The 12,702-nt window shown below is 46.6% G+C and overlaps 3 protein-coding genes across 8 annotated transcripts; 2 read left to right on the top strand and 1 right to left on the bottom strand.

The window, feature by feature from the left end:
- Positions 1-456: 456 nt before the first annotated feature.
- On the top strand, positions 457-4,505 carry LOC127605814 (GDP-L-fucose synthase-like). Of its 6 annotated transcripts, none has more exons than XM_052073616.1 (10): positions 457-639; positions 1,014-1,114; positions 1,250-1,364; positions 1,474-1,602; positions 1,977-2,050; positions 2,220-2,353; positions 2,977-3,108; positions 3,190-3,269; positions 4,081-4,180; positions 4,249-4,505. In XM_052073616.1, the coding sequence occupies exons 3-10, from the start codon at positions 1,254-1,256 to the stop codon at positions 4,302-4,304; spliced, it is 816 nt and encodes a 271-aa protein (XP_051929576.1). In that variant the 5' UTR covers positions 457-639; positions 1,014-1,114; positions 1,250-1,253; the 3' UTR covers positions 4,305-4,505. The 6 variants fall into 6 exon arrangements, with proteins under 6 accessions (XP_051929576.1, XP_051929574.1, XP_051929575.1 ...); XM_052073614.1 differs by having other exon boundaries at positions 460-639; positions 998-1,157; XM_052073615.1 differs by having other exon boundaries at positions 460-629; positions 998-1,157.
- Positions 4,506-4,577: 72 nt separating this feature from the next.
- LOC127605838 (protein brambleberry-like) lies at positions 4,578-9,713 on the bottom strand. Its single transcript, XM_052073652.1, is given in 14 exon segments — positions 4,578-4,812; positions 5,390-5,508; positions 5,590-5,690; positions 5,778-5,839; positions 5,909-6,047; positions 6,146-6,352; positions 6,433-6,612; positions 6,694-6,810; positions 6,916-7,138; positions 8,140-8,325; positions 8,441-8,569; positions 8,672-8,967; positions 9,598-9,682; positions 9,684-9,713. Coding segments are annotated over 14 exon segments (2,016 nt in total). The 3' UTR covers positions 4,578-4,670.
- Positions 9,714-9,830: 117 nt separating this feature from the next.
- On the top strand, positions 9,831-12,168 carry LOC127605824 (pyrroline-5-carboxylate reductase 3-like). The gene is made up of 7 exons (XM_052073634.1): positions 9,831-10,010; positions 10,360-10,516; positions 10,598-10,662; positions 10,890-11,069; positions 11,166-11,378; positions 11,568-11,660; positions 11,826-12,168. The coding sequence occupies exons 2-7, from the start codon at positions 10,438-10,440 to the stop codon at positions 12,033-12,035; spliced, it is 840 nt and encodes a 279-aa protein (XP_051929594.1). The 5' UTR covers positions 9,831-10,010; positions 10,360-10,437; the 3' UTR covers positions 12,036-12,168.
- The last annotated feature ends 534 nt before the right edge of the window (positions 12,169-12,702 follow it).

Here is a 12,702-nt window from a genome sequence, read left to right on the forward strand (position 1 = left end):
AGGAGCAGGGAGTTATCAGTCGTTCCAAATATAAGTCATTGTTAGCACAAAACCTTCAGGCTTCATGAAAAGCCAATTCGACCAGCTAAAGTTGATCTGGTCTTTACCAAGTACTTTAAGTGCACACTGATATGTGTTGACTTTGGACACATTTCATGTTTCCCTTTGTCTTTCTATATTAAGCATCTGCATCAACCTAATGAGCGAAGAAAAACTTGCAATGGCAAAGCACCAATTAAGAGAAGAGACAGAATGTTGCATAATAAATCAACATTAGTACATGGACGTTGCCACATTATGAAGAAACCAGGTGATTTTACACACATATACTTGTTCACGGGATTTTGTGAAAACTAGTGAAGGGCGAGAACAAACACTGGAAACATGAACTGAGGTAAACATCCTGCTATGACGGCGTTCCAGTTTCCAACTTCCGCCACACCAGATGGCAAATGTCTTTTTATTTTGAAGGCGGAGCCGGTAGTGTTTGTACAGTATATTCTCGCAACTTCGTAGAACGGATGTCGTGTACTTAAATCATTCTGCCGGACGATGTTTTTCTTCTTAAATTCACAATGTTAAACCTTTGAACGCGTTCTTGTGGAAGAGGATTCAAGCGATACGACTTTGTACGAGGAGGTACCCATTATATGCTGTCAGATGCTTGTAAAAATGCCCCAAGTGCTAAGTGTTGGTAGCTAACATCGACTTTTACTTTGCGTGTACTTAGCGACTTGAGTAAAGCCTCATCCACCTGCCACGGTGTCGCGCACAAGTGTTCATCCATTCTTTTGAATAAACGCGGTCGCTTTAAATGTTCAAATATACGATCTTTATGAACATTTCTTACTTAGTCGTTTAAATCCGTTCTATGCCCCGTCTGTCAAAATCGTTACTTTTGACCACTTGCCTTCCTGTAAGATTCAGTGAGCAGCCCGCTAAATTCTTCCTATATCGCGCAATTTAAAAAAGTCTCTTGTCACCTTCTGGCTTATAGTGTGTTTATGCAATAGAGCTGTCAGCGGTCAGATGAGGGTGTTGGTGACTGGAGGCTCTGGCTTGGTGGGGATGGCCATCCAACGTGTGGTCCAAGAGGAAAGGGCAGGCTGCGAAGGTGAAGAGTGGATCTTCCTGTCTTCCAAAGATGCCAACCTCACGTGGGCAAAAACAAAACACTCAAACGATATCCGGAGGTTACCGTCAATTGTCTTTTTTTTTTCGTGATCCTTGTATGCTTGGGTTCTTCTAGGAGCATGAAAGAGACGCGGGATCTGTTCAAGAAACACCAGCCAAGCCATGTTATCCACCTGGCTGCCATGGTGGGAGGACTTTTCAAAAACTTGAAGAGTAACCTGGACTTTTGGGTACAATAAATGCATTCAGTTGAACTTTCACACACGTGTCCTTTTTGCATGACAATCGTTAAACCCGCCAGCTCCAACAGCTGTTGCGTTTCTTTTTTATTTTTTTCAGAGGAATAACATCCACATGAATGACAATGTGCTGCAGGCTGCACATGAAGTCGGTGTGGTTAAGGTCATTTCCTGTCTGTCCACCTGCATATTTCCGGATAAGACCACATATCCCATCGATGAAACTATGGTAAGTGCTGTTTATGTGGTATAGACATCATGTTTTGTCAGCATCCGATTCTGGTGATTATTTTGATGACATCAGACAAATATTCAGTTCCAAGACAGTGGTCGCAGTCGATTTAATCATATTTAAAAAACTGATTTTCAATAGAAATTGGTCATTTAAAATTTGGGAAGGTCAATCAATCAGTTAGCGTTTTGGTTGATGTCCAATTCGTGTTCATCCTAATCCAGATTCAGAAGAGCTCAGATTCTGATCAGAAGATGTCAGCTTCATGCATAATTTTTATATTTACGTTGCCATGATGCATTAACAAATAGTATCGCTTGAACACCGCCGTGTCATTCGGCCCAAATGCCTTTTCTGTTCCTTTTCAACAGATCCATAACGGCCCACCTCACGAGTCCAACTTTGGCTACGCCTATGCAAAAAGAATGGTAGATGTCCAAAACAGGTAGTGTATTCTGTCCTTAGGATTAGGTGACTTCATAACTGCAAAAGCGGACAAAAAAAAAAATTTAGTTTCAAAGGTTGCGGTTCTCAATGGCTTAGTGGAGAGGAGACGCGGCAGCCTGTGAATCTTTTCACTTGTCTAATAAAACCGCATTGATGGTGTTCCACAGGGCCTATTTCCAGCAGCATGGTCATCGCTACACGGCCGTGATCCCCACTAATGTCTTTGGTCCCCATGACAACTTCAGTATCGAAGATGGCCACGTGCTGCCCGGCCTAATTCACAAAACGTACATTGCCCAAAGTAAGTTGCATCTTTTTTTTTTTCTGTCGGCAATAAACCGTTTCGGCACTTTTGGTTGAAGGTTTTTAAATGTTCTTGTGATAAGGTGTACTAACAGCAGGGGTGTCCAAACTTTTTGCCAAGGGGGCCAGATTTTATGTGGTAAAATGTCGGGGGGGCCGACCTTGGCTGACATTCTTTACATTGAACAACAATATTGTTCAGCAAATTTTAGTAAGCCAGTCTGTTTCACATTTCCATTTTTATTTTAATTTCAACAATCTTAAGAATTTCTTTTGGTTCATTTGAAACAGGAATTTGAAATATGACATATCAGTCAATATAAACACGGATTGATGTCTTGTTAACTCGCGAGTGATGCCCTCTAGTGTCTAAATGCTATTACTCATTTAGTGAATGCTATTACTCATTTAGCCACTAGAGGGAAGCAGTACTCTATGAAACATCACTCACCAGTCTACGAGACCTCAGTCAATGCAACACGTGTTTCATTGCGCCCAACCTGCGGGCCAGACGGCACTGATTTTATGACGGGGGCCGAGGGCCGGATGAAATTCGACCGCGGGCCGGATTTTGGACATGCCTGACTAACAGTATGCACGTGCACCGTTATTCCACGTTAGAGGAGGGGAAGCCGTTGGTGGTCTGGGGCTCCGGCACTCCCAAAAGGCAGTTTGTATACTCTTTGGATTTGGCACGCCTCCTCCTGTGGGTTTTGATGGAATATCCTGAGGTGGAGCCCATCATCCTTTCCGGTAAGTTCTCGTCCTGCGCGTTATGAGCCCAAATGACAACGGCCCAAATCGGAGTGCACTTGTTTTGTCTGTCGACCGCAGTTGGGGAGGAAGACGAAGTGTCAATCAAAGACGCAGCAGACGCGGTTGTGCAAGCACTGGACTTTAAAGGCCAAGTGGTTGTATCCTAACATCACGTACATGCAAAGGTAACGCGAGTCAAATGTCGTCACGGCCCATTTTTAAGGCTGCGATGGGCGCGTGTCGGTGTCGTTCCTCAGCAAATTTACTTTTATTTGCAGCACTCAATAAAAACTGGCTTCTGAATAATCGCTGAATTAGAAAGTTTTCCGAACCAGATGCGAGTGAAGAATTAGGTCGGCAATAGCCGTTTATTTCTAAGTGCTACTGAAAATATAAATTACGTACTCAGCACGTTCCAACAAGTTAATTTCAAGAATGTGCAATATAACCGGGCGGCCCGGTAGTCCAGTGGTTAGCACGTGGGCTTCACAGTGCAGAGGTACCGGGTTCGATTCCAGCTCCGGCCTCCCTGTGTGGAGTTTGCACGTTCTCCCCGGGCCTGCGTGGGTTTTCTCCGGGTGCTCCGGTTTCCTCCCACATTCCAAAACCATGCGTGGCAGGCTGATTGGACGCTCTAAATTGTCCCTAGGTGTGAGTGTGAGTGCGGATGGTTGTTCGTTTCTGTGTGCCCTGCGATTGGCTGGCAACCGATTCAGGGTGTCCCCCGGCTACTGCCCGAGGACAGCTGGGATAGGCTCCAGCACCCCCCGCGACCCTAGTGAGGATCAAGCGGCTCGGAAGGTGAATGAATGAATGAATGCAATATAACCATTGTCCCCCCCCCCCCCCCCCCCCCACCCTCCCCATTAAGTTTTCACCACTAAATACCGAGTTCTACCTCTTCTGGACCGTCCAAACGGTTTCAAACTCGCCTTTTCACCGCAATTGCCTTGACCACCGCCGCTGCAGTACGACACGAGTAAATCAGACGGGCAGTTGAAAAAGACGGCCAGCAACGCCAAGCTGCGCCGCTATCGCCCGGATTTCCGCTTCACGCCCTTCAAACAAGGTGAGCCCGCGAAGCGTTTTTTTTTTTTTGGATCAGGGCTGTCCCACTTGACTTCCATGTCCTCGCAGCTCTCCAGGAAACCTGCGACTGGTTCGTTACAAACTACGACACGGCTCGCAAGTGAAACCAGTGCCTCGGGGTGTGGACGAAAACAATCGGGGAGCTTGCTGGGATGGGGGACCAGAGAGGTGACGGGGCCGGTACTTGCCTGGCCGCAGAGAACAAGGTGCCCCCCGAAAGAATGCGACACACAAGCTTCCATTTTAGCGCATCGGATTCATTCTTTGCGTTTCACCGCCACATTAAAAGGAGCTTTGCTTCACTCCATCACACTTTGCCCAATTCATTTTTGTAATACTGGTAAACTTTGCCATCAGAGTCAAACATAATAGAAGTGTCAGTTTGAATGTGTTTATTAGGTTGTTAAAAATTACTATTCCATGGGGGGGGTCATTAAAAAAAAACACATGTTAACCATGAAAATCTGACGTCACATTTGACTTGACGAGTGAAAAGACGGCTTGAGTCTGCCTTGGTGAACTCTGCAGTAATCTTGTCCAAAGAGCGCCCTCTTCCTGCACCCCGTCCCAGCTTTGGTGATCGAGTTGCAGAGCGGACGTCCCGATAGCGAGCTGAAAAGTATTTTCACTAGATTTTAATGCTACTGCTCATCCATCCCGCGCAAATTAAACCAACTTTTTTTTTTTTTAAACCTGCAATGCGCATGTTTTTTCATGTAAAAATCCCAAACAACATTTTACCCAACATGATATAAAGCAGGGCGGCCCGGTAGTCCAGTGGTTAGCACGTGGGCTTCACAGTGCAGAGGTACCGGGTTCGATTCCAGCTACGGCCTCCCTGTGTGGAGTTTGCATGTTCTCCCCGGGCCTGCGTGGGTTTTCTCCGGGTGCTCCGGTTTCCTCCCACATTCCAAAAACATGCGTGGCAGGCTGATTGAACGCTCTAAATTGTCCCTAGGTGTGAGTGTGAGTGCGAATGGTTGTTTGTTTCTGTGTGCCCTGCGATTGGCTGGCAACCGATTCAGGGTTGCCTACTGCCCGGAGACAGCTGGGATAGGCTCCAGCACCCCCCGCGACCCTAGTGAGGATCAAGCGGCTCGGAAGATGAATGAATGAATGATATAAAGCAATGAGTGCAAAAGAGAACAATGTCGACGCCGTGTGCAATGGGCTCGTCTCGACCACTGACCTGTTGCTAACTGACGGTGTGGGACTTGCACTTCTGGAGTCATTCGCAATATCGTGAAAGTCAATCAAAGGCTCAAAAGCTCCTTGGGGGGTTCCGGAAGTGATATCGTCAATCAGAGCCTTTAAAAAAAATAAAATAAAATAAGAAAAGTCCGATTTTATGACTGCACTGTGGTTTCAACATTCCTCGAATGTGCTTACTCCTGAACGAATAGGCTGGGGTAGAAATGGAGATGCGCAGTGATGAGGGAGGCAACTTGTTGCAGGTTTCCTGTGAAACGATTCTTCCGGTATTCCAAAATCTGGATATCGAAAAGCAAAAACGGGAACCGCATTGTCGTCACCTCATTCGACTACTTGGATGTCGAACGACGTCGGTAAAAGATTCCCACTTGATGTCGCGCCTTCTTGTTTCAGCGGGTCATCCCGTTCGATGCCGCCGTGCCCTTTCCTGAGGAGAAAGAGATTGCAAAGTTTTGCAATCGAGTTTGGTGGCCGTCTGAAAGTTTAGCAGACTAACTTTTGAGGCGTCGAGGACGGCGGATACGCGTGACGAGACTTTTGCGGCTCCGCCAATTCAAAAGTCATCAATGGCAATGCGGCGGATGGGTTTCCTCTGCTCGGAAATTGAACCCGCAACTGACTCACAAACCAGTGTCCTGAGTGTGGGGGGGGGGGGGGGGTGACGGGTGACATGACATGACAACCAATCAATGGTCATGAAAGTTTTTCCCCATTCAGCCTTTTGGCCTCGTACCTAGCGAAAGCGTGACGATCAGCAAGCTGAGACTTGCCAGATCCAGCGCCGGCTGCTGGTTGACCTCCGCCATGGCGTTCAAGGGCACGGTGAGCAGCAGCGCGGCGCGGGAGAAAAGTGGACAGCGCAGGAATGACTGGACCACGGCAAACAGTACAAAATAGCCAGTGTGCGCGATACACGTCCACATGGCGGCGATGCTTAAACCTGGAAAGACAAATAAACGAGGATGAGGACAATAAAAAAATAAAAACGCTAAGCTAAGCTAAGCTAAGCGCGCAATTCACCCGCCCAGCCGAGGTAACTCTGAATGGCGCGAAGCCTTTCCTCTATCCGGCCCTGCGTTTCATCCAGGAAGTGCAGCGCGAATCCCAGACTGCTGTTCATGCGCTCCAGTTTGCCCATCAGATCGGTGTAGTAGTGCAACGTCTGGTCCTGGTACTCCAGAAACTCTGACATGCTGTCATCTGAAGTCACAGGTTGGCTCGTATTACAAAAAAATATTTTTTTTAAAGCCAATCAAGCAGTGTTGGATTTGACTTTGATACCCAGTTTTTGATGGATGCTCTGAGCCTGCTGTCTGACGTCAGCAAGGTCTTGAACGATTGCTCTGTGGCTCTCCTGCACTTCTGACCCTTGGATCTGCATGTTCTCACTCACAAGAGCTTCAAGGAGAAAGGTTAAACTTGGCGGTTAAAAAAAAAACAACTTTGGGTCCCCCTTCAACCATGACTTCTGCCAACGTTGCCTGCGATCCGGCCAGCTCTCACCCATTCTGTCCGTAATTCCCTGGATGAGCTGGGCCACGAGTTCTTGTCCCGAGGCGATGAGCGCTTTCTCCTGACCCAGACGCTGCAGGTTGTCTCTCAGGGAACTTTCCATTTGACCTTGGCCTTCCCGCAGCTTGGCCTGCTGAGTCTGCAGTGCGCTGTGACCCTTCACCAGCTTGTCCAGTGATGCCGCAGTCATCTCTCTCAGTGCAAATTGGCCGTCCTGTCACAAAAACACGACTTGAGGATACTTTATTACAGTGAAACCCCGCTATGCGACCACCTCATTTAAACGACCACCTTAAAAATACGACCGGTTTTGTACAGTCCCAAATAGAACGCCTATGTATTGTATTGTATTGAAACCCTAGAAATGAGACCACCCCGGAATTCAGAATTGCGACCGCAATATCCGGTCCCTGGAAGCTATCGCCTCATAATTGCGACCAGGTGTGAAAATGGCAGCAAGCAAGAAGAGAATTGATTTGACCCTACAACAGAAAATTGAAGTTATTCGAGCCAGCGAACATTGGCTGAGCGGTTTGGAGTTGGAAAAACTCAAATCCAAACCATTTTGAAGAAGAAACGGGAGCTCCTAGACGCATGCCAAGCAAACGCTAGCTCTTCTAGAAAACGCCTGTGCTACCGAAGTGACTACGACGACGTGGACGAGCTAACTTGGCGATGGTTTCAGAAAGCGCGCAGCCAGAATATCCCTATCAGCGGACAGATGATCCAGGAACAGGCACGAGAATACGCGAAGGAGCTTAAAAAGGACGAAGACTTTAAAGCGTCCAACGGTTGGCTGGATCATTTCAAAACAAGGCACAACATTGGAGGCGCTAAGCTGTCAGGATAGCGAGTCAGCGGTGATATGTAGTTTTTTTTCCTCTTGCCTTATACATACATAGACTATTCAAATGCTTAAATTTCTTTTGTGTACAATACAGTTGCATGTACAATCCATCATTTATTACTCATTGTGTGTACATGACGCTACAGTATATTGTTGCATGTGAGCCACATTACTTCTGCATTATCATTACTGCATGCCACTTCAGAAATCAGACCACCCCGAAAATAAGACCACCTTGAGCAGTAACATAGGTGGTCTTATTTCTGAGGTTACACTGTATTATTATTTACATGCCTCCGCGCATGTAATTATACTCTGACTAAAAATGGAAGAGGACCAAGAAAAAAAAAATGTACTGTATGTAGTACCTTGAGGTCCTCCATGGCAGATAGTTGGCTGGCAGCCGAAGCGATGAGCATGTTGACCGTTTGCGCCGCCCTGCGCCGAAATAGCTGCTGGCGACTTGCGTAGCACACAGCGCGAGCCCTGTTGCTCACTATGTGATAGGCGTTCCAAGTGTCGGAGTCCATATTTCTTGTACATTCTTTGATAGCCTGAAAAAGCACACGAGAGCACCCCGTCAGGCCTGGAAGCGTATCGCCTTCAAGGAAAGGTCGAATCAAAAATAAAAGTCTGTAAATGACGATACTGCAACATTTTGTGGCTTACCATCTGTTCTGTGCACGGATAACTTGGGCGACCCTCAATCTGCGCCTGGCAGTTGAACAGTAGAACGCCAAGTTTTGCCAGCTCCTCTTCCGAGAGCGCTTCGCAGCTCGCCTTTAACTGAGCCACCACCTACAGAGCACAGCTTGTTAAACTGCCATCGCGCTTGCTAGCATGTTCGAAAACGTCTTTTCATCGTTTGTAGTTTTGAGTGCGAGTGAGACCTCCCCTTACCTTGTGGTGGCAGCTATCTAAAGGGCTTAGCTCCATCTGCTTAGCCTCAGCCAGGAACTTCTCATCAGCGGTCGCCATTTCAAACCGTGCATCCTCAGCTAGAATTGAGGGAACTGAATCTGCAGGTGGAGGAGGAGGAGGAGGAGGAGGCAGCGAAGGCGCTGCTGCCGTTTCTCCTGGAGGATCCTCGTCATTCTGCCTCAGCCACTCAAAGAGCCCAGTGACTGCTGGAAAGCTGCTGGCAAGGATGCAGAGCAGCAGGAGGTAGTTGGAAGACGACGGGAGGTGAACCATGTCTGCAACAAGAAAACATTGGCTCAATAACTTCAAAACGTGCACTCGACATATTTCGACATAAATATGATTAGAATGACTCATAATTCATACGCCAGAGGAAAACACTCTTAAAATATTTTTTCTAGATTACACCGACATTTGTTGAATAATGTTACACAGTGTGCGAACTTAAATCAATTTATAATTTGAAACAATTGGGAAATGGCTCAGTTATCAACGAGGCTTTGCCCAGACATGCCCGCTGTGAGGCTGAGGCTCACCTCACATGCTCAAGTTTCAAAATCGCCCTTTTCTGCCCCGATAACGTTGTGGTCAACGACACGCATACTCCAAATGATTACTTTTAGAAAACGGCACGCAATTTTAAATAGTTGCACTCGTGATGCATGCATCTTTACATCAGTTACAGAAAGTTCAGGATTTTTGTCTTTCGGAGTCAAGCTCAGGATGAATTTACAATGAGCTATGTAACCTTTGCTGGTGAACTCATCTCAACCTTTTCGACATCTTCGATGCGCTACAAATTTAACTATATGACAAAATTCGTGACCAATCGAAAGACGTGCTGGTGTTCCATGACTTGTCGCTAAATCGAGTTTTTTTTTAAAACAACAACCCAAAAAACGCACCTGTCATTTGATGTTGCAAGACAACGGTTAAGAGGGAACCATTTCTTGGCGCGGTCCACGGTTGATGGAGATTATTTATAATTTTTGTAAACCACATCCCCACCCATCACAAGCATACAACCAATGGGATTACTCGATTATCACAAGTGGGCGGGCTAAGGGTGCGCTCGATTTTCACGCAATTGACAAGAAAGTGCTTCTAAAGCGCGTTTGGTGGAGTGCTGCAAGAATTCCCCTCGACTTGACACCACCTCCTTAAAATACCACGATACAATAAGGTCAGGCATTTGTACCGTACTAATTGGGCGAATGTATCGCGCAGCGTCAGCACAGCAGTGAGGTCCAAATCAAGGCAAGTTTCTTGACAGCGTTGCACGAGCCTCCTTGTTTGGTTGGTGAAACGGAAACATCTGGTGAGTCCAGCTAATCGAAAGTTATCATTTCAACAGTACGGTTGTCAATCTCTACTCAAGTGGATCAGAGTCTAGGGTTTGGCGATGTCTCTCCGGGGTTAACTCGGTGTTTCATTCATTCTCTGTTGAGAGTACTGTTTAAGCTTTCCCTTGCTTGTGTTTTATGAGCACAAGACAGCCCACTGCACTGTTGCTGCGTGGTCGGTTTACCGACGTGCTCAGGTGGCGGCCATGTTGGCAGGGGCGACATTCCTTTCAAATCCATCCACTGATCAGAATTAGATATCAAGCCAAATAGTGTGTCAACATTCAGCAACTGTTTATAAATTAGGCTTCATCTTTGTTTTAGGTTGTCCCGTGAGTTCATACACGCAAGAAAAGGTTGAGCTGACAGACTCCTTCTCAAACCTGACCCTTGACCCTTGAGATGGACTCCCAAAGCATTTCAGTTGGCTTCATTGGTGCAGGGAACATGGCTTTCGGCATTGTGAAGGGCATCTTGACTGGTCAGTAAACAAGACCTAACATAACCCGCACCTTGGTGTTTCAATTTAGCGTTGATGATCTTGCATATTGTGTCATTAAAGGGAACGTTCGCCCTATGAATGTCAAAGTGAGCGCTCCGTCTCTCAGGAACCTCGGACGCTTTAAGGTAACATCTCGTTCCGATCGTCTGTGTTTTTGTTTTTATGACAGTTCGCGTCATCTGTCAGTGAATCAATTTATGTTGCACTTTTCATAGTATCAGAGGCACTGCGATATGGCTGATTAATCACAGAAAATATGTTTTTAAAATGGAGCAAGTCAAGTTTTTACCTTTTTATTGTCAGTTTCTTCACATGTGCTAGAAGATACATTAACAAGTGTCTTTGCTTTCAGGAGATGAACATCTCCACAACTCACTCCAACACTGAGGTCGTGTGCACTTGCGATGTTCTCTTTGTAGCAGTAAAACCTCATTTAGTTGCGACAGTTCTCCGTGAGATCTCGCACCACGTCACCGACAGACACACCATTGTGTCCGTTGCCGCCGGAGTCACGCTGGCAACATTAGAGGAGGTGAGTGCCCCCAAGCACGTGACCTTTACGTGTATCAAGTCAATGCGATCATAATTTTTATTTTTATTTTTTGGGGGGGGAATCACCTGTCCGCAGCTCCTGCCCGAGGGTTCACGTGTCATCAGGCTGATGCCGAATCTTCCGTGCGTGGTTCTGCAGGGGGCACTCTTATTTACACGGGGCACTCATGCGAAACAAGAGCACGGTGCTCTATTGTGCTCCTTGTTGCAGCGCTGCGGTTTGGTCGAAGAGGGACCCGAGGCCTGGCTTGACATCCACACCGGACTGAGCGGGAGCGGAGTTGCCTTTGTGAGTGCACTTGCTTCAACCTCTCCGAGAAATGAAATACGACGGTGTGCGAACGTGGCCAGTGACGTACACGATATGTCGTGTGCGTCACTTCCCATCAGCTGGATTCCTGATTGTTTTTCACCGCCGCACTCTGCAAGCTGTTCAAATCATCGCCGTGTGAGTGAATGGCATTATTTTCCTCTGCAGGTGTACCTCTTTGCAGAGGCCCTGGCCGAAGGAGCAGTTAAAATGGGCATGCCCGGCGCTCTCGCCCATAGAATCGCATCTCAGACTGTTCGGGTCAGTTTCATGGACGCGTGGACCGTCAATATCAATGTTAAGTACTCAATGTTGCAATGGCGGCCTTCGCGCCGCTCTTGTATTTTCCAGTTGCTTGGCCAATACACTTTGGAGTTTTTTTGACGTCTGGTGGCACTGGATAAGCGCCGCTTCTGTCTGTGACAGGGTGCTGGTCAGTTATTACTGGAGTCCGACAAGCATCCAGCTCAGCTGCGTTCGGAGGTCTGCACCCCAGGTGGCACAACCATCTACGGGCTTCATGCGCTGGAACAAGGAGGTGTGAGGGCATCGACCATGGCTGCCGTGGAATCTGCAACTGAGAGAGCGAGGGAGCTTGGTCGAAAGACGGCGGCGGCACCGGGAAGCATGAAATGATACCTGTGCGTGTCCTCTTCAAACTCTGTAAAGTCTTAATTGCTAAGTACCCTTTCTTGAATGAATGAATGAATGAGTACCCTTTCTTCTCTGTTCTGCTGTTTAAAGATTAAAATATTTCTTTTGTCATCTATCCTCAAAATATTGTTTGTCTGGTCAGTACAGTAGATTGATATTTAGAACGTAAAGGGAAAAAAATCTAATGATTTCAAAAGTAGAATTTTACGGTTGTGAATGTCTGAAATGTAAACATGAATGAACATTTTCAAAAATAAGTGACGGAATGATTCGTGGAAACCAACTTGGCTCTCCAGTTTAAAGGGGCGTTCCAATGCACTTTTCCTGGTCGGAAGTCGGAAAAGTCCGACTTCGTATCGTTCCTCGAATGTCGCATAATATCCGCTACAATCGAAACTCGGACCTTGTCTGCCATCCGATTACAGCCGATGCATATTCGCAATTATTTTTTTTTCCATTTAATATTTTTTCACACGTTTTATTTTCTTTCAACCCTTTTCCATGGAAAAGCGACATTGAATGTTTATCAACGTTTTTGACGAATTTCTTTGTGTGTGCGTGTGTGTATAAAAAATAGAAGACTGAAAAGTAAGAGTTTAACTCGCGGAAAATCTTGGATTTTTATCAGCATTTTTGGACAAATGGTCTT

The sequence above is a fragment of the Hippocampus zosterae genome, chromosome 8 (assembly GCF_025434085.1).
Source record: "Hippocampus zosterae strain Florida chromosome 8, ASM2543408v3, whole genome shotgun sequence".
In the NCBI taxonomy this organism is placed as follows: domain Eukaryota; kingdom Metazoa; phylum Chordata; class Actinopteri; order Syngnathiformes; family Syngnathidae; genus Hippocampus; species Hippocampus zosterae.